The sequence below is a fragment of the Eschscholzia californica genome, unplaced genomic scaffold, assembly GCF_041429995.1.
Source record: "Eschscholzia californica isolate CP2 unplaced genomic scaffold, dmEscCali1.0.p SCAF_6, whole genome shotgun sequence".
Taxonomy (NCBI): domain Eukaryota; kingdom Viridiplantae; phylum Streptophyta; class Magnoliopsida; order Ranunculales; family Papaveraceae; genus Eschscholzia; species Eschscholzia californica.
Window position 1 is genome coordinate 8,668,809 of NW_028238483.1, and position 22,071 is coordinate 8,690,879.

General features: G+C 36.6%; 1 protein-coding gene across 3 annotated transcripts; it reads right to left on the minus strand.

Annotated features, from left to right (window-relative positions):
- Window positions 1-908: 908 nt before the first annotated feature.
- LOC147531579 (diacylglycerol kinase 7-like) lies at window positions 909-21,768 on the minus strand. Of its 3 annotated transcripts, none has more exons than XM_086647393.1 (12): window positions 21,092-21,768; window positions 12,832-12,954; window positions 12,406-12,540; window positions 12,232-12,317; window positions 11,054-11,141; window positions 10,801-10,867; window positions 10,383-10,465; window positions 6,281-6,351; window positions 5,218-5,295; window positions 4,649-4,736; window positions 3,797-3,913; window positions 909-1,359 (listed from the first exon to the last, which is right to left on the minus strand). In XM_086647393.1, exons 1-12 carry the CDS (start codon window positions 21,419-21,421, stop codon window positions 1,198-1,200), a joined length of 1,428 nt encoding a protein of 475 aa, XP_086503519.1. In that variant the 5' UTR covers window positions 21,422-21,768; the 3' UTR covers window positions 909-1,197. The 3 variants fall into 3 exon arrangements, with proteins under 3 accessions (XP_086503519.1, XP_086503521.1, XP_086503522.1); XM_086647395.1 differs by having other exon boundaries at window positions 4,649-4,730; window positions 21,092-21,762; XM_086647396.1 differs by having other exon boundaries at window positions 10,828-10,867; window positions 21,092-21,759.
- Window positions 21,769-22,071: the final 303 nt, after the last annotated feature.

Genomic DNA, 22,071 nt, shown 5'->3' on the forward strand with positions numbered 1-22,071 from the left:
ATCTGAAATTTGAGATAATACCTTTATCTCAGTATAGAAAGATTTTGTTGAGAATTTTCCACTCTCACAAGGACACCATATCAATTTCTCCCTAGCAGTGTGATGAGATAAAGGAATACATTCTATTGCTCTTGATGTAGAATAGTCGAAACATTGATTTATGATCTCCATGTTCCATTGATTCTGGTATGGCATTACGATATCTGAAACCTAAAAAATGTTAATAGGTAAATCTTGGTTAAAAGTAGGAATACTATACATTATGAATCCAAGGTTCTGTTCTAATCTTTACTGCTGACCCATCTCCCATCAACCGCATAACATTTTTTACGCATGGTACTCTTAGTTTTATTTATTGTCTTTCAAAAGTCCGAAGCACCCACTGAGTTGTTTGAATTTCAGAAATCATCTGTTTTTTTTAATATTTAGCCCCAAGTAATTTTACCCAAGACCAAAGTAATTTTACCCAAGACCAACTGTTGGTTTGTTAAGAACCTCCAAGTCATCTTAGCTATAAGTGGTAGATTAACTTCCTCAATCGATCTGATAACAAGTCCCCCTTAATGCTTTGGAAAAATATTCCACTTGATAAAATGGAGTCTCATCTCCTCATCTGTATGACCCAACCAGAAATTCCTCTCTACTCTTTCTAAATCTTCTGTCACCTTTTTTGGTAAGATTTGGAAACTACAAGGGTAGATGCAGAATGAAGCCTGCTATTTTGAGTTTTTTGCGCCTGTTACTGTTACTGTAATCTCCTTACACGCTTCACGCTTATTCCCGTATCACCAGTTCATTAGAAAGAGAAAGTATCTTGGATGCAGTCAAGTTGAAGCAGGCTCACATTTGACTTAAGTACATTTTTTTAGTAACAAGTAATATAAGAAAACAAGTGTAAACCCGAAAAGTTCAAAGTAATACAACATAATGTACATAATACTATAATATCCAAATGTAACAAATTTTGAATCCAACTAATCCACATGAGTTATTAATAACAAACTAATAAGAAATATGTATTAGGGTCACAACAATTTCTAGTTTTGATGTCTGGGTCAAGACTTTTTTTGACATTTGCAGAATGAGTCGGTGACTGTTAGTTTGTGACCTATTCCGCAAATACTTCAAAAGTGTGACCCAGATCCTATACTTGGAACTTCTTTGTGATCCATATGCAATTATAGCAAAAAAGTTTGCTTACCATTCACCAGTTATCATCCTTGACTGATAAGGAGCCCTAACTATATCCACAAATGTTGAGGACTCCTGGTTTATTGGTTGTTTCCATGGCTCTCCATCCATCTGCATATAAGCTTTTTTCCATTCTCCACCTCTAAGCTCCATTCGGATAGCAGCTGCCTGGATATTAAGATTGCATAAGAAATTCATGATCTCGAATTATTTTTCGTGTCATTATCAGATGTTTGGCTGTACAATCGTTACAAGAACTTTAGCATGGTTTGAGATATGTGTCCGCCCAATGGTTATAACAACTTCTACGTGATAAACAAAACACAACTCTCTTGACCAGTAAGCATATGGAACATGCAATTGTAGGGCCTATCATGTATGCGCCTAGCTCCTACACCATCTTAAGTTTGTTGGCTTTCAACTCAAAACCAATTGGATGAGTGGAGAAGCCCTAGATATTATTTAGACGATCATAAAATTTCTTTTTGTCCATATTGGCCTATCCTCACGCAGCTCCTCATGTGTGACATTTTTTAGCTTAAAACCTGCCTTTTTGTTATCTAGTGAGGAGCACATGTCACTTTTCGGTGTATCACACAAGGTCTAGCTCAAGTATCATGTTAAGTTGTTGCATCCAAATTTAGGGGCGAGCCCGCATAGGGGCCCGTTGGACACTTGCTCCAAAGACCCAAATGTGGATTCCTTTAGTTTTGAAGAGGTGCGTTTGGTGTGTCCGTGTCTAATTTAACTCTTTAATGTGCCAATCCTTTACCCAAAAGACTCCAGCCCACTTTAATTACAAAACTTGGGAACTCAAATGGCCCACCCACTTTTTTTTTATTTGAGAATTCGACTACAATCTACGTTAGTCGTTACAAGGCATTGATGCATCATGAAGATGTAATAAGCACGATAACCACGAATGAAATAGGCCTAAAGCTCGACAACACAAGAGGCCTAAAGCCCGACAATTATTACATTACTTATAGCCTAAATTACATAGGATAAATCTTGATGGCAACTGCTTCCACCGAGACTCGATCCCACAACCTCATGGGCTTAAGAGGGGTGTCCAACAGTTACACCAAAGGCCCGCCCACTTTTGAGTTTGGGTTTTTTTTTACCTTAGCCCCTCAACACTAATTAGTAATTGAGTTTACCCCTTCTGGAATCGATTTTACCTCCTTGAATTTAGAGTTTTTGTCAAAACTACCAAGGACATGTTTGGCATGTAATAACCGAAACATAGCTTAAATAATTTACATACTTTATTGATCATATTCCCGACCAAATCAAACAATAAAGTAAGGTGGAATAACTTCTAAGAATCGCCTTAAAGGATGATTGTTCTTGGTAGTCACATTTCTTTCACGCACGCGAATTTGTATTTTTGTCAAAAATAGTAAATCCAAGGGGCCAAACTCAATTACCAATTATTGAGGGAGGTAAATTCAATTACCAATTAGTGACGAGGAGGTAGCAATTATGATCGTACATTAACTCTTTAATGTACCAAGTGTCCCCATTTCACTCCACCGTAATTTACTAATTTAAACTTTAATTTCAACTCGATAAAAAATAAACAAAGATACAAAAATAATAAATTTTGGTAGTCAAGTTTTGTTTTACAAAGACGCAATGAAATCTTTTTTCTTGGCTGTGACAGCAAAATAAGATAGGTAGATATGTGATTTTTCTTTTCTGTTCTCATCTTAGTAAAATTAAATTGAAGTTCATAATGTTTTCAATTCATTCAAAATTAAGGTTTTTTTCTCTCTTTTTCTCTATAAGCTGCAAAATAATTCATTCAAAATATTCTGGTGATCAATTTCTTAAAATTAGCTTCAAAATAATTTAAATTTATTATTTATTTTGACATAATTAACTCTACGTCTTAGTAGGCTTATGATTGGTGTTTGTTAATATTCTTTTTAATGTGTTTCAGTTATCCGATCCACGAATATCCGTCAAAACCATGGAAACAATAAAAACCATTTTCTTGTATCATATAAATTTGTTATTTCCTTGACTTCAATGTGCCCCCACATCAAAAAAAATCCTGGCCTCGCCACTGCTCAAATTAACTGGCAATAAACTTTAAGGCCTCAGATATTATTTAGTTGGTCATGAGAATGAGTTTCCCTTTCTCCATGTTAGTAGATTATCACAATGTTGGGATGGTTCAACGAGTAAATCATCCTAGCAGAACTTCTTTGAAGTGGAAGAGGAGGCTCTTTAGAAGATCTTATCAAACCTAAGTTGTTGATATTAGGTATCGTATCGGCCAAGGGGTGGCCTATATTGGGAATAATATCAGAAAATATTGATAATGAGATAGAAAAAAAATTATTACTATTGTGCCCAACAAAGGCATCTGGCAACATTGCCACTAGTATATGACAGACCAAATATCAAAAGTGACAGATCTAAGTAGAGGTCGCGGGCCTAAGGAACGCATTCCCTGTGGACTACTTACTACTAAGATCAAACTAAACACTCAGTCCTACACACTATTTCCTACTTCTGACTCCATATATTAGAACCAATCTGTTTTTCATTAAAATGCCTTACGAATTGGGGAAGGTGAATTAAATAACAATGGTACCTGAGCAATATGCTTGGCTGAGATAAGTTCAACCATCACAAATGAAGCATGCCACCCTTCTTTTAGGCCAAATATTTCGAGGAGTCCATCATCAGCATGTGCCTCAACAAAGCCTCTCTGAGAAGAAATAGACTAAAAAACTAAGTTGGTGTTCTTCAATTTCATACACAACTCAAGTACGTGCAAAGAAGATCGAGAGATAGATGAGTTATCAACTAAGAGCTTATAAGTTATACCCCAAAATAACAACATGGAGCATTTTGAAAATCAACATATTACAGGAATTGTATTATTTGTTTGTATCCATCTATAATAAAATATCACTTGATTCTTGTTTGAACTGAAGTCATGTCAATTTCATTTCTTATGATTGATTTCGTGTTATTTCAGAAAATTGAATCCTTATACAAACTTATTTCATTGCTGATATAAATGGACGAAAAATCATACCGCGTGAACGGTGAACCATCCAGACGAGCTGGAAACACCGAGTCAGACAAAAAAAATAATAATAACTGAATTGGACGAAAACACATTAATTTGATTAACTTTTATTTAACTTACAATATTTTAAGTTTTGGATCTCCCGTTTGGTACTATACACAACCATTGAAGTGATTATGAGTATCTAGTATCCATCCTACAAGTATCTGAGTGCCGAATGAAAGTATTTATTATTTACACTAAAGAACATATGGAAAATAAGTTTCCATGTATTATAACAACTATAGATCCAATTCGTCTTTCCAAGTCAGTTATAAATCATTTTTTTAACCAAGCTTCATAAACATTAATTCGTAACCAATGCATGTTTCATGTACTGTATGTGCAATCTATGGAAAAAGCACACACCTTTTCCAGATACTCTGGTTTAAGCTTACCCCACGGATGACTTCCACTTCCGTAGCTGTGAAGATTTAAAGCAACAATTGACCTAACACTGAGTAAAAAAAAATTTTAGACGCCCACCTAAGATAACGTTGCCAAACAAGAACATCACGCAACCAAATAGTAACAGATTGAACCACAATTGAGAAACTAGTTAAACTCAGAACTTAAAAACGAGAACGAGCAATGAAACTGTGAAAGTCATGAGACCAAAAGTTACCCAAATATGAAGCAGTATATAAAGCTGGGAGAATTTCGATTGTTACATCATGTCCTACCAAATTTACGCAACTTAATTGGGTAGAATTTTTAGAATTCATACAAACAGTTGCTTCCTAATTGATCGAATCGATTGTATGCCCTCCTTTGATGTCATCAATGACTTCTCGCGAAGACAAATTCCATGGTTCATTTAACTTATATTCTATTAGCATGTATGTAATAAGTAGCTACTGTAATAGTAAATGTACCAACAGAATATACGAAAACTTTTTCCGCATTGTAATGGAAAGATTTTGGGTTGAAGATATCACCTTGAAGGAACTTGAATTTGCTCCCATTCTGAAGAATTGACCTTCTTAATGTACAGCCTTAAGATGTTCTTCAGCCCCCTGCATTATAATTTTGTAACGGCATACCAACACTGTAGAAGTTACTACCCAATGCTGCTATCATGGAATATATTGTCCCATGCGTGACACGTAATACCAACATGGTAAAAGTTACTTTTCCAACAACATAATAACACACCTCCGTTGGTTTACGTACCGAGAGTTAAAAGAGAAGAACATTTTAAACCTCAAAAGCAAATCCTTTTTGTCACATCATTAGCTTCATCCCACAAAATTTTTCTATTCAGGAAAGGTGGGTGACAAGGAGGGCACCAAGAAGAAAATAAAACAATGGTACGGGACTAACAACTACCCCAATCCCGAAAGAAAGAGTTCGTGAGTAATGTGTAAGAAGAGAAGAATAAGTTGGGGAAGCCCGCACGAGAACTTCAATCACCTAATTACAAGTATAAAAAAATGATAGGATTTTGTCTAGTATGAGTAAGATCTCACCAACGGTGAAGGACAACAACAAATTTCAATCATTTCGAATGACGCTTTGCAGGTGTTTTATGGCTCTTATATTTTGAAAGACACTCTTATTTAGTGTATTAATTTGATAATACAAGACTTTGATGTTTGGTTATTCAAATAACTAAACCCTGTAAGTATCTAATTGTCATTTATTTGTTCACTTGGCTGACCAATTCATTTATTTATCAACAAGGAATGAAATATCGGTTCTGGTGGAAAGTTTTGTTGGCATGGAAATGGAAATATTTCTATCATTTCGTCCGAATTATTTTGAAATTTAATTCTTTGATCCGGCATTGGTAAGAGAAAGTAATTAAATTTATGTTCCACTGGAAATTTTGGTAGGCATGGAAATGAAAATATTTCGGTCACTTTGGTTGAAATATTACGAAATTTAATTTCTTGATTATAATATATATGAAATAGCCATCCCTAAATAACTTCTGATAGAAGATCACATGCAAAGACACTACTCAACAAAAAAATGTAATTCATTCAAATGATGGCTAACCTGAGGTTCGGGTTACTCATGCAGGGTGTGCAGAACCACCCCTGGGTACAACTATAACCGGAGTAAATCACCTGCGAAAATTAAATCTCAACTAAATTGACTTCCTTCGGGAGTTCTATAAATCCTTGAATAATATTATAATACTTTAAGAAAACAACAACTTTCAGTCTCTAGATATACTATAACATACACATCGGTTTGACCTTCTCCCACATATAAAACGTCAGCAAATATTTCGATGCATTGTCAAAGAATGAGAGTCAGACATTGCTTGGGAGACTGTCCAAATCCTAGGCTATAGGTCCGAGATCCAACTTAAAAAGAGTTATGACCTCGACTGAGCTCGTGGAGCCTTTGCCAAAAAAAAAAAAACAGTACTAGTTGGGATTGGGTCTGCATGTCAAAAGAGGGATAGTATCGATAACTACCACACTTTGGGTTGTTAAAAGTGGTATCAGAGACGAGGACCACTCTTAACCAAGGGTGGAAGATGTCGTAGTCTCGCATCTTTTAGAGAGCGTGATCCTCGGTTATAGGTGCAAACGTGCAAGGGCAAGCTTAGTAAATGTCGAGGCCCTTGCGCATTTGCCAAGAAAAACCCCATACCTGTTGGATTTGGGATTGAATATCAAAGCGGAAACAATATCGATAAGAACTAAGGCTTGGGTCGTTATAGAACTTTCATTAGTAGTATAATTGCATGGGTCAGGTTTTTGAATCTGCATACTAAGAGAATATGTTGACAAGTGATTTCCATACTAGCCTTTTAACTTTGTAAAATGGAGAAAGGTACATATACCAGTATCTGACATCGTTTCGAGGTTCCAAATAAACGGTGAGCAGGAAAGAGCTAAAATGGGGACACAGATACCTTACCTATACATACACATTTTCTAGTCTTAGTTATTTGGTCCTTTGTTAATTCTACTAGATAAACCACTTTACATCACGCATATGACATTAATCTATAGGGGTATTTTATGGCCCAACACAATTCTTGGCTAAGTATATGCAACATGTGCATTGCTACTTTCTCCAAATTTGTCAATAACATAGCAGTCTTCTAAACGACATATTCAATGTCCACTTTCCATACTACATAAAAATGTGGCACGCCTTTGTAAGTAACTATTCCTTAGTGAGTATAATAAACATTCTCCATGCAAGATATACATAGAAATCTCCATTATACCCAAAAAAGTAAATGTAAATATCCGATAAGAGTACTTGACGTAGCAAAAAGAGCACTAAAATGAAGTAGCCATGTTGCATAGCACTTCAAGCTCTGTTGGGCTTGTTAATAACAAAGAAGTGAAGAACAAGGTTCCAATTTAACATTAAGGAATTACTAGGCAAGAAGTTGCAAAGGATATATGCCGATGGGCTTAATTGTGTGTATGAAGTCAATACTTGAAAATATGCAGCAGAAAAATATTTAAACTTTGAATAGTAAGCTTGGAATCAAAACCAAGGTTAAAAAACTACCACATAGAAACTAAAAATCTAAGAAAAAGCATAACTATTTATTAGGTCCTATATACGCGACGCATTAGTGTCTTTCCAGTATGGCCCACCGACCCGACCGAGATTCTTCCCATGAAGCCAACAGGTAGACATCAATCAAGGGAAGATAAGCAACAAGTTATTTGTAATATTTGTATGTCTTTTTTTACTTTCTTCTTATATAAACTATACCTGATTTTATTTAACTTTGACTTCCTCCGCATAAATAGATTCTGACAAAACTGCAATTATCCCCTCTTCTTTTGCTCCTTATGATGTTCATCATTGGGACTCTCCAACCTTCGTGTTGAAAACTCTTCTGCTTTCTGGAGATAATTAAATCTCTTGGTCTCGAGGTATGAGGATGGTTCTTCAAACCAAGGATAAGTTCGGTTTCTTGATGGTTCTATACCAAAAACGTACTTCCCTCAACGAGTTGCATTAGTGGGAAAGATGTAACAACTTAATTGGAAGTTAGATATTAACTCGGTATCACCCGATATACGTTCTAGTATTCTTTATCGATAATGCTCATGATATATCTTGTGATCTCCATGAGAGATATTATCAAACCAACGCTTCTAAGGTTTATCAACTTAAGCGAGTTATTACAAATCTCAAGCAAGAACGAGTTGATGTTTCCATCAATTTTTCTCATCTTAAGTCCCTTCAAGATGAGTTATATTCTCTTATCTTTATTGAACCATGCATATGTGGTCATGGGAAATCAATTCTCGATCAAGCTAATCAAGATAGAGCTATGGAATTCTTACAAAGCTTACACGATTGTTTTTCAGATACCCGAAGCCAAATTCCAATAAAGGATCCTTCCCCATCCATTCTTTGAATCCATAGCCTCGTTAATCAACCGGAACTCGCCAAATTATTGTGCAATCTTTTGTTGATGCGGCTTCTTTGGTCATTGGCTATGCCGATTGTTCGAACACCCGTCAGTCCGGCCAAACCACCACAGTGATCATGGTGCTCGCCCTGTCCATTTTGCGACCAATGCAAACTTCTTGCTCATGGCCAGGCAACTTGCTATAAGATCCATGGGTATCCCCCTCGCCAAGGTAACTCGGCCTCTGTCCATGCCACAGTTTTCGGTGCTTCTAACAACTAGTCTCTCTCGAGACCAATACAATTATTCCCTTGTAAGTCTTTTGACCTCGAATAATCAACCGAGTCCAAACACTTCGGTCGAGGACCCCGTTGTTAACCTAATGGTATATTGTAACTACTTGGATTATTGATTCAGGTGCAGTCCAAAATATTCGTTACTCTCTCCCTTATTTTGGTCATTAATAAAGTGCCACTTTCCCAGTGGAACACAAATTATGTTTTGACCCTTCAAATGGGTCTCCTCTACTCGTTCTGACAGTTTACGCCCGCTTCATCAGCCGGTTACTCTATCTCACCGTAACCTGCCCGGATTTCATATTCGTCGTGAACTCTTTACGTCAATCCATGCAAAATCCATGCAGTGTTCATCTGGATGCCGCTCACAGCGTTCTTCGCTATCTGAAGAGCACGATTAGCATAGGCTTATTCTTATCCGCTACTAGCTCTCTTCACGTATCGGGACTGATTTGGACTGGATCGGATGCCCATCAATCGTCGATCAACAATTTCTTAGAAATCCAAGAAACGAGTCACGGTTGCCAAATCCTCCAACGAAGCCAACGCAAGGCAATGGCCTCCCTCACTTGTGATTACAATGGATTGAGTATTTGCTAAAGATCTTGGAATTGATCACACCTATCCTATGTCGGTTTATTGTGACAATCCTGCGGCACTCACATTGCTGAAAATCCTGTGTTTCACGAACGAACCAAGAACATTGAAATAGACTGTCACTTGGTCTGTGGGAACACTCAATCCAACAAAATCTCTCTGATTAGCTAGGAAACATCTTTGCAAAACCTTTTGGTGCAGATCAGTTTACGACGATCACTAGCAAGTTGAACATTGTCAACTTCCCGCTCCAACTTGAGGAGGATTATTGGGTACTATACACATGACATGGTAGTGTCATCCAATATGAGCCACGGGCCGCTGAGGTTCTTCCAATGAAGGCAACCGATAGGGTATCAATCGAAGAAAGATAAGGTAAACTATACCTAATGAATGTAAACTGCAAAAGTGAATCAAATAAATAAAGTTGTTTTCCCTTCATCTCTCTCTCTCTCTCTCTCTCTCTCTCTCTCTCTCTCTCTCTCTCTCTCTATTTCTGTCAAGTTCTCACTCTCTTTGTCTCACTCTTCTTCTTCTTCCGTGTTTGGAACTTCAACTATTCTTACGTACCCTACAATATTGTCTTGTCCTAAAACTCCTGACAATGATTACTTCTGAATTTGAACATCCTGTACAAGAAGTGACTGAAATTGATCTTCCAATTCCCCAGCAAAAAAGGTAAGACATTTTGTACCTTCATATACACTTTCTGTTTCTTCTTCTAGATACTTCTCACACCGCATCAAACTTCAAGCCAGTGGAAATCATTAGCAGAATTTGATATATAGAACACAACTATATCATGAGAGTACTATGCTATACAAAAAAGATAAATCTACGCAGAGACATGAACATGTAATCAAACCTTATTTGCTATAGGACCTTTAGCCAGATAGGGTCTTTTATTACGTAAATGGTGGAATCCATAAGCAACTTGGGCATCCATTCCTGTATAGCGAATTAACAACTAAAAATTAAAAAAGAAGTTTATAGCAGCAACCATGACTTTTCTTACGTGCTGAGACAATAATTAACATTTTAAGAAATATATATTTTTCCTCATTTTTTAACTACAGAAGTTTGGAATTCACACCTAAAACCATAAGTGATAGATCAAAACTACCAGATGCTATGGTCTAACATCAACATGGGCCAACACTTACCTAACATGAGGGTCAATTTATTTTCTTTGCTATATTTAAACTAAGTTTATAGGAAAAAGAACAAGTGTAAGACATATATATATATATATATATATATATATATATTTATCAAAAACATACCCATGCTAAAGTAATTATAGAACACACCCTCAAAGCAAGTCTTCTTTTCAGGCAACCCCTCAACATCCTGTTGGTAAAAAAACATACTTGAACTTGTACCGAATCAACAATAAGTCGATAACTATATGTGTATCAAGGATTGTACAATTTCAGAATCGATATCAGTGCAAATAAAAATAATAAAAGTTGAATGCTCTTTAATCATGGAATTTCAGCAAACTGAACAAAAATAAGAAATAATTGGAATTATTACCGAACTGTAAGTATCACCATCTGTATATCTCAAACAATGAGGTAGTCCTACAGTTTCTCCAACAGGCATAGTGACCACGACATGCCAACTGCAACGACATAAAAGCCCATTTAGAAAGGCATCTTATAAAGAATCAATCCTCAGAACAATTAGAAGATCAGACAAGAATTAGAAATGTTTAAAAATCTTCACTCAAAGTACGTACGATAACCTAGATATTGCAAACCCAGTTAATATATTAATAGAAACCAATTTCAGCCCCTTCCTGATACTCTTAATATGGAACTTCTTGGCATATAAACTCCAAGATGATTTGAGAATTTTGCAACATAAAGCTCAGTTGATGAATCAAGACTCAATCAGGATCATTTGGAACTTTTAGGAAATTTCGTTTAGTTCTTCTGGTGCTGGTCATCAGAACGGATCAGCATAGCTCATGCAGTCGTGATTGCAGACAAGGTTTTATCTTTCGTCTCACAATATATGTTTATATGTCATATGGTTATCGAAAAATTCTTCTGTTTATGACGTGAAAAAACAAGAAGAGCGTAAAGGCCTCTTTGGTAGGGTGGTAACATGTATCGGCGTTCACAAAGTTGAGCACGAATCGCTCCTATGTGGTGAGGTTCTTGGTCCTCAAGTAAAACCATGTGGTCAGATTTAAACAAAAGAGGGGGGATCAAAAGAGGAAGGTTTTGATAACTTTATGAAGTCTCATCAACACTGAGTTCACATTAGATGTTTTGCCGTTCAACATATAAATTTTAGTCTGGCTAGTAGACCATCATATACATTTGTCTTAGATTTAAAATCATTTATCTTTTGTCGTCGAATTCTTTTACTTGTGCATCAACCACTATTAAAGTTACAAAAATGATAATAACAGACTAGAATTGTATTTAATGGACCTACCATGCTTTCGCGCAAATACACAAAAGATGTAGTAATTCACTTATAAAATCTCACGTTATGCGCATTGAATGACTGCAGGTAACCGAGTGTTCCATATCAGTATTTAACACGGCAAACTTCCAAAATGTGTATCCGTTTACAATGCTCAAAAGACATACAAGCAGTAGCAACGTCAACCAGGTCGAAAGCACACAAAAACCAATCTTCCCATTTGCGCTACGACAAAAAAAATCATCGGATGTTAATGTAACGTAGCTTATACTTACCTATCAAGACGGCTAACTGGACCTGTAATAGCATCATTCAGGGATCTCTTAATGGCTGATTTCCATGCAAAAGGGAGTGAACCACCCTATTATGAAATTCATGGTCAAGTGTCAATAAATATATATAGATATTAGAGTATTGAAACTAAAAGCTCAGAAAAATAAGACTCCCACCCAGCCAAAACTCCTAGAAAGATCATTGCCTGTACCAAGAGGAATAATTCCGACGGGAGGAACCTCACGGTTATGTCCAAAAGGTTCCGTAAGAGTTCCTAGTACCCAACCCACTGTCCCATCACCTCCTGCAACCTGCCAATAAAATCTTTGTTCTCTTCAACAAAAACATATTTTTAAACAACAATGCTAGTAACCAACAAGTTCAACAATACCATATCACCCTTGACTTTTGACAGATTTACATGCCAAAATTCATGATTCCACTATCCAACAATTACAATTACTTCAGATAAGAAGTTTGTAATCCAGCATAATCGATATACCTCTACCAATTGACACGGTCATGGTGGTGATTAGATTCTGTCAACCACTTTTTCCCACGTGAATTATGCAATCAAAGGTAATGCACTAAAACCAACATACCATAACCCTCAGCTTCTCACGTGTCTCTTTTGCACAATGGTCACCAAGAGAAGCCAAGTTCTCCAGGCAAACCAATCCGTAGTTAATGAATTCTTGAGGCTTCACAATTGAAAGATCAAAAACCTGCATTTCATATAATAGTTAAGAACTTGTTATTTGCAAAATGAAACAAACAAATAGACACTAGCAAATAAAAAAGAGGCATGAGTTTGACATTCTCCTTAATTGTAGATTCACCCTTCTCAGATAATATCCAAGTGCAACCAGGTTCATATGGTGTTAACCCTATGCATTAGAAAGTTCCGGTAGGAGGAACCCACGGCTCTAAGGCATAATAAGTGACACAATTGGTAGAAAAGCTTACTCCAGTCCTAGGGAAGAAATGTCTTGTTTTTACATGTCTATTTTTTTATTTTGTACAACTCAAATTAAGGAATTTTTTTTTGAATAATTTGAATTAATATTGAGGGGAAAAGGAGAAACAATAATAGGGAAAAAGCAAAACAAAAGAAAAAAGAGCAAAGACAAAAAAGGGAGAACGGCAACAAAGCATCCTCCCACCAAGGAAAAAAACAACCTAGCCCCCTAAAATTGCGATTCGAAAGAATCACTGACTTGAGAGAGACCTCCCTTTGGGCTAGGGCTCAAAAACCAACCTAACTACTTCCTTCCTGGCTCCAAACAAGTTCCCTTTCAAAGCTGTTTAGCTCTCAGAGAAAAACCTAGAGGTTCTACGCTTTATTCCTCTAAGAGAAAAGCCTTCCCCTCCAATATCCCTAGTTCCATACAGTTAAGAAATCAGTTGGACAGAAAATTGTCTAAATCCAAATATGGCTGAAACTGATTTGACGTAATTTTTTGACCCTTAGTCTAGTTTAGCTCCTCCTTTATATTAAGAGCTCCTTCATATTAAGAGCTAGACCATTTCAGGCTTTGTTCAGTACCGGGGAATCTTTGCAAATTACTGCACACTATTTATCATTGGGTGGTGTTTAGTTAAGTCTCATTACATGGAACAATTTCTAATTAGCCCATTGAATTCAACAATGAAGTGTGAATAGTTGTAGTCGTACACATAGCCACAAATATTCACATTCTAGTTTGTCAATGTTACTCGTGTTAGATAAATTTTGTATTTCTTCTGATATTAATTCTCAAACAATACAAACATATATATACACAGCTAGGACTCTATCTTAGGTAACTATACATCTAGGAAACACAATCTTAGGAAACTATATAATTAGGAAAGAATTAGACAGCTAACACTCCCCCTCAAGTTAGAGCATAAATATTGTTCATGCCCAACTTGTTACAAAGATAATCGACTTGAACCCTGTTTCAGGCTTTCGTAAAGATATCGCCTAGTTGTTCTCCAGTGTTAACATATCCTATAGAAATCAAGGCTTGTCAATTTTCTCGCACACAAATGACAGTCAACTTCAATATGTTTAGTTCGCTCATGAAACACAGAATTAGAGGAAATAATGAAATATGAAGAGCAGCTTGACTATCATACAATAATTTTGTTCGTACAATAGTTTTGAGACCTACTTCAGCCAAGACCTTACTTATCCACATTATCTCACAAACTTATTGTGTCGTAGCCTTATACTCTGATTTTGCACTAGATCGTGACACAACATTTTGCTTCTTGCTCTTCCATGCGAGTAAGTTCCTCCGACAAAAAGATAATAACCTAAAGTATATCACCATGAAGAAATGCATTCTCTATATCCAGTTGATGCAAGGGTCAATTATAAGTAATTGCGCTCGAAATAAACAAGCGAATAGATGTTAATTTCGCAACAAGAGAAAAGGCTTCTTAATCGTTCACTCCATACGTTTGGGCATAACCCTTGGCCACAAAAAGAGCTTTTAATAGTGTAATGGACCCATCAGGATTGACTGCGAAGACCCATTTGCAACCTATAGGTCGTTTTCCTCATGGTAAATCTACTAATTCACAAGTACCAATATCATCTAAAGCATTTATATCCTCTATCATTGCATCATGCCAACCAGTACGAGATATGGCTTCTTTAACAGTTTTAGGAATGGTAATAAAATCAAGGGAGTCAATAAAAGAACACGAGGAAGATAACAAATTGTTATATGAAACAAACGAAGAAATTGGATAAGTACATTGTTGATGAAGGACCAGGTATAGGAATTGAATCAGAAGGTTGTCGTCTAGAGTAAAATGTATAATAAGAGGCTTGGCCCGCACTTGTTGTGGAACGGGTCTGAAGGATTTAATTGAATAAACCAACAAATAATCATCATCCCCCTGACGAATGGGAATAGGTGTAGACGGGAAGTAAGGTGTCTTCCTTAAAGGTAACATCAATTGAAACAAGATACTTCTTAAGACAAGGACAATAGGAACGATAACCTTTCTGAAGATGAGAATGACTAAGAAAGACACACTTTAACTATTTTGGGTGTAATTTAGTGGGGTGAACATAAGAAGTATTGTCAAATATCTCCAGATCAACTAGAAACAATGGTTTACTAGGGGAAAGGGTTGTATAAGGAATCTCACCGATAAGAAAAGAAGATGGCATGCAATTGATGAGAAAACATGTCGCATAAACAGCATCATTCCGAAATGATTTAGGAGCGTTCATTTGAAATAGAAGAGCTCGGCAGTTCCCAGAAGATGTACGTTTTTACGTTCTGCTACACCATTTTGGGATGGAGTATCAACACAAGAAGTTTCAAGAAGAATTTCATTCTGAACCTTACTAGAGTGAAACAAAGTAGATATATATTCTTTTGCATTATCACTCCGCGAAGCACGAATGGAAACAATAAGTTGTTTTGTAATTTCAGCACAAAATGCACAAAACACAAAATAATTCTAAACGATTTTTCATTAAATATAGCCAAGTTACACAGGCACAATCATCCACAAAGGTAACAAAATAGCCAAATCCAGGTTTGGACAAAAATAGGAGGACCCTAAATATCAAAACGAATTAACTAACGGAGCTTTTGCTCGTTTATTGACTCTAGGATACGAACTAAGATGACAATGTTTCGTAAACTGACACGACTCGCGATCTAATGAAGACACCCTAGTGTATTACGGCCCAACCGGTAGTGAGCCTCAAACGGAGAAGTTATACTTGATAAAGGAACAAAAGTTGGTAGTGATGTACCTAGAATGTAGAAACCTCTATATTAATATCCTTTAAAATAATCTTCTTCGTTGTAAGATCCTCAAACAAAAATAGATCAGGAAAAAATGAGATGCAACAATTGAGTTCACTAGTAAGTTGACTGACTATATCACATTAAAGGATCTTACACAAGATGGTGAACCGTCAGCTAAAGTAACAGTTGAAGTGGAAGCATGTGATTGAAAAACAGATGATGGTGAACCGTCGTCTGATATGTGGCACCAGAATCAATGACCCATTTAGAGGATGAAGAAAGAAAATATGTGTTGGGTTTACCTGAAGCAGCAATAGCAGGGAATGGAAGAGATGAAGACTTAAGTGACTCTTGATATTCTGCGAATGTGGCAAATTCATCACTTGAAACAAGTATAGATTTATCAGAATTATCATTGATGAATGCAACATTAGCCATGTGTTTTGCTGATTTTTACGCTGAAGCTTTCAACATTCAAATTTAGTATGGCCTGTTTCGCGACAATAGTTGCAAACAATGTTTTCAGAATCCATTATTCGATCTTTAGATCCTTGTGAGCCCCTTCATTTTGTTCCATTATAATTTACTTGATCTCACGGGTGCATAATTATTATTTTTACTTACCAAAGCACCACTGAGCAGAGCAGATAGGGTACTTTCCGTGCGAAGAACAAGGCTAAAGACATCTTGTAAAAATGTCACCTCAGAACCAGAGAGAATTTTTGACCTAGCAGACTCAGAGTCAGAAGAAAGACCAGCATGAAACTCATGATAGTCATCTTGTCACGTTGTCTTTGTTGAACCTTCATATCAGAGCTAAAAGGCAGGGACTTATTAAGTTCATTATATGTCTTCTTAAGTGGAATAAAATAGTTTATAATTATAAGGGACTGGTCGTGTTTCTCTGCACGGTAAAAGGCTTCACAAACCTCATATATACGGGAGAATTCCCTTTGCTGAAGTACAAAAATTCCAAATAGTCCATTAGTTCTTTAACAAATTTGCAATGATTGATCAAGCCAATTACCTCACTATCAATGGAATTCCGAATCTAAAGTAACAGACGAGCAACCTCTCCATGTCATGTTTGTCTTGAACTCTTTTTCTCCGTCGAATCCTCATTTGAAGGATCATCAATCAAATGATTATCTTTGTCAATACTAGGAAGATAAAGACGAATAGTTTTAATCCAAGCCATGTAGTTCGAACCATTTAGCTTATGGTCTGTGATTTTAGACATCACCGGCACCGTTACAATAGAAGACAGACTTATTGTCATCCATAACAGCGAAGAAAAGTGAGAGGGTAGTAGCACAAACAACACATCAAAGAATGAAAGAGGGGGATGATACAACAAAACCTCAACAAGGCAGCAAATGAAAGATCGAGGATTGAGCAGCAGCAAAAAACAACCAACAGCAGCAACATATATGTTCTGAAAGAAGATCATACTGCTCTGAATATAAACCTTAAAGAAATATTGGTAAACCCCCAGTTGGGTGCAAATGGGTTTACAAGGTAAGGTTTCGTTCCGATGGATCCATCGAAAGATATAAAGCACGCCGTGTAGGCAAAGTTTATATAAGGGGAAGCCTCGCGTCTGTCGTCTTCATAAGTCTCTCTATGGTTTAAAACAGACCTCTAGACAACGGTTCTACGGATTTTTTTGCACCTTAATTCGTTGTGGTTTTGTTCAGTCCCTGTCCAACTATTCTTTATTTACTTACAGGACTTGGACTGTCTCTATTTTCTCGTCTTACATCGACGACATAATCATTAGTAATGATGACTCTGTGGTTACTCGTCTTTAACCATTCCTCGGTCAGACCTTCTTAAAAGACCTTGGGCGTCTCTAGTATTTTTTGGGTATTGAAGTGTCTCGCTTCTCTCGAGGCATCTTCTTATGTCAACGAAAGTATGCCCTTGACATTTTCCATGATTCTGGATTGACTGCTTCAAACCCTCTCTCTTTCCCATTGAACTGGAGTTTCAGCTTAGTGCATCCAGGGGCGCCCCGGGCCCAAAGCGGCTTGCCCCAACATAATGAAGGGCTCATGTTTTGGATTTTTATGTCAGTTTTGAAATAATAATTATATTCTAAACAGACTTATGAAATGATTTAGGTTGTAGCTAAGTGGTTAAAAGTTTATACTATATGTAAGAGGTCGTGGGTTCAACTCTTCCCATGAGCACAATTAGAAATTTTATTTATTTTTTTCTAACATGCGTTATACAGTGCCCCAAGTTTTAACTCCGCTTGGGGCCTACCGAATATTTGGTCCGACCCTGAGTACACTTGATGGCACCCCCTTTTCTGACACGACAAACCATCGTCGCTTAATTGGTCAGCTCCTCTATCATACGGTCACTCGACCTAACATCAATTTTCTATAATAACCTGAGTCAATTCATGCAATCCAAGTTTTGTCCATCTTGAGGTCGCCCATCAGGTGCTTTGTTATCTCAAAGGAAACATTGGTGAAGGCATTTTTCTCTCTGCCTGGAATTCCCTTCATATCTCTAGTTATAGCGATTCTCATTCGGTTGGCTGCCTATCTACCAGACTTTCTATCACTGGTTACATCACCATGCTTGGTTCCGGTCCCTTATCTTGGAAATCCAAGAAGCAACCTACCGTTGCCAAATTCTCTCGGAAGCTGAATATCGAGCTTTAGCCACCCTAACGTGTGAACTTCAATGGCTTAAGTATCTCCTTTGTGATCTTGGTTTTGATAACCCATCCCATATGTTTGTCCATTATGACAATCGTGCAGCTTTACACATAGCTGACAACCCCGTTTTCTATGAACGCACTAAACACGTCGAAATTGACTGTCACTTGGTTCATGAGAAGATTAAAACCAACTTAATTACTCCTCGTTTCACGCCGACAACCGAGCAGCTTGCGAACGTCTTTACAAAGCCCATATGCACTGACTCATTTAAGAAGATTATTGGCAATTTGGGCGTCATTTCTTTACCGCACCAACTTGAGGGGGGGTATTATGGATATAGGCACCAAACCCACACGCCATCACGATGCAACATCAAGCAGGCCATGCAAGATCAAGCCGACGCCTCCATGTAGATTAATATCCACTTATTTCATGATTATCCTTATATACTCTTGTTACATTTCAAGATCTAACCTAATACTAACTATATATACTAATATTTTGATTTATATGAAATACATATCAAGCTCTCTCTCTCATACGGCTACCTCTCTTTCTAGAACTCACGAGTTCTACGTATTCAAACAAATTACGGGCTAACTATAAATTGGTATGTGTAATAGTATTTAAATGAAAACCACCAAGCTATAAATGAGTTGGTCTCCGAATATCAAGTAGAGCCATAGTTTTTTTTTATGGTTGTTATTTAGCTTGGTTAATGGATCTCCATTGAGAGCTACCTTACGCACATCGGTGGTAATATGAGGTTGGTGGGTCCAGTGGCGGATTGAGGAGTAATGTTTAGGGGAGGCTAAAGTAAAAGAAGAAGACAATTTTTTAAGGAGTTCAACCATAACTTTAAACCTTCTATACTGTATGTTGCATTTTTAACTTAAAAACAAATATTTGTAATATTTAATTTTATTTTTCATTTTTTTGTGGAGAAATAGTATTTTTACTTTTTTTTTTTTTTTTTTTGATGAAAAAATAGTATTTTTACTTAGAAAATCATATTTGTCCTTGATAACTTGTAATCTATTTAAACAATGAGTTTACTAAGTGAGACGCTTTTCATAGTTTTACATCACTATTAAATAAAACAATGAGTTTCCTAAGTGAGATTAGCAAGAATTCACAATTTACAATCGTAAATTTGGCGATAATACGAATCATTAGCTCAACCAAATCATTGAATATGATATTGACACATAAAGACAAATACTTTGAACGCAAAACTTGAAAAATTTTGCCAACGAGATTATGAGAACAATACCTAAACTTTTATGACACACTTGAACCTATTAAATTTTGAGATTAAAAACTTCTGGCTAAATAAACCAATGACAAAAAACAAGGTTAAGAAGGTATAAGCTTAGAAAAGAAAACATTGATAAAAAAATACAGCTAAGGGTCTCGAACCCGTGATGTATGGGAGTCAACCAAATTCATAACTCCAGCTCTTACGAACTGAGCAACATCCAATATTGTGATTAGCTTAGGAAAGTCGCAACTCTTATTGTTACACGGAGGGGTTGGGGGCTAGTTCTGAATTCCTTTCGGCTTTTGTGGGGGTTGAGGGGCGGGTATAGCCTACCCTCGCCTCCACATAGATCCGCCACTGGGTGGGTCTTGCTAAAAAGTTGTCACATGTCAAAATCGAATCAACCATTTATTTCGACATTTTCACATCTTTGTGTACTGGTATCCCGTAAAAAAAATGACACGAACCCCTCTCACCTTACCTCATTCCCTGTGTGGACAGTAGAACAAGAGGGTAGGAAATAACGAGATTGCCCTCGTACCCATCTTTCCCCCTCTTGTCCTATTGTCCACATATGAAATAAGGTAAGGTAGAGAATGCACTCTATCATCATTCTACTCATATAGCGACCTATACTTTTTCTTACTGTCAAGATTGTGAGTGACAAAATAAGGATTGTTTTCAAAAAGAGAGAGAAAGAGAAAGAATCAGTTGAGTGGAAAAAGAAAGAGTTACTTAAAGCCCATATGAAGATTTAATACAATTTCATTAAAATAATTGTAAAGCCCATAATATAAATTAGTTTTCTAATAGAAAAGTCAGTAGCTGGATTCCATCACCTTATCCATCACACATTTCATATTTTGCCTTCTGGTTTTTTTACCCCACCCCCCTAGGTTAAAAACCCTAAATTATAGCATTACTACAGTAGTTAATCCATCTCTTGAAAAACCCCCAGAGTCAAATCTGAAATCTTCAGGGAATTTTCAGTATCTCTTCCCCCACTGATTTAAGAATAAGGTAAATTTGGTGTTTACATCTGATGTAAACCCCCAAATTTGAGTTCTGTCTGATTCAAAGTGAAATTTACTCTCCCTCTCTCTCTTTAACTCTCTCTCTCTCTAACTCTGTATTGAAAGAAACTTGAAAAAGGAAAGTAACTGACCTGTTCTTCACCCAACAATTCTTGAAGGCGTTCTTTAAGTGCAGGACCTTTTCTTCCTCCACTGTTAGGATTCACAAATATCACCATCGGAGCCTCTGGAGCTTTACTCTTCTCCTCCGCTTCAAATTTAACACCACAACTCGGATCCTTAGACCGGATCGATTCAGAAATAGCAAGTCTCAGGTACTTTGGGATCAAAACTCTTTGTTTCAATTCCTCTTTATCGATTCTAAAACCATAAAAAATACATCCTTTTAAATAATCTATCATCGATGAACGAGCTTGAATCCAAGTTGATTCTACTCGCTCACCAACAGATAATGAACCCATGATTCTCTCTCTCTCTCTCTCTCTCTCTCTAGAACTTCAAAACAGTGAAAGATCAAGTTCTGAAGGAAGTAGAGAAACTACTTAAATTTCAGATTTTATTGAGAAAAGGAGAAACGAAGGCCAAACAAAAATGGAAGATTTTAGGGAGGAATTAAATTGGAGTAGAACACATATAAATGGAAAATTTTAGAGAGAGAGAAAGGGGAAATGAAAATGACTGATTTTATCAGAGAAAGAATGAATAAATGGCAGCAGTAAAATTACAAATAAATGGAAATATTTTATTCCTTCCCGCGGGAGGTTGTAGGTTTCAAACATGGTCATCTGTGCCCTAGGTAAATATCCCCTTAGAAAGTAAATTATTTACATAAATACTTGTGAGATTGAGGATACGTGATAAGCACACCTAAAGCTGATTTTAGAGTTTATGTTAACACGTTCAACCACTTGGACAATCGACACTCAATTGACAAAGGGACATTGATCTGTTTTTCTTTTGTTGGAAGGACATTGGTCTGTTTAGTAAGTACATATTCTTTTTCAAAAAGTCGACATATGATCTCTTTATTACTTCAAATAAACCCACTAAAATATAAATTATTTTAAATAAATATTTGAAGATCTCTTTCTCTATCTAAAAACTCGTAACA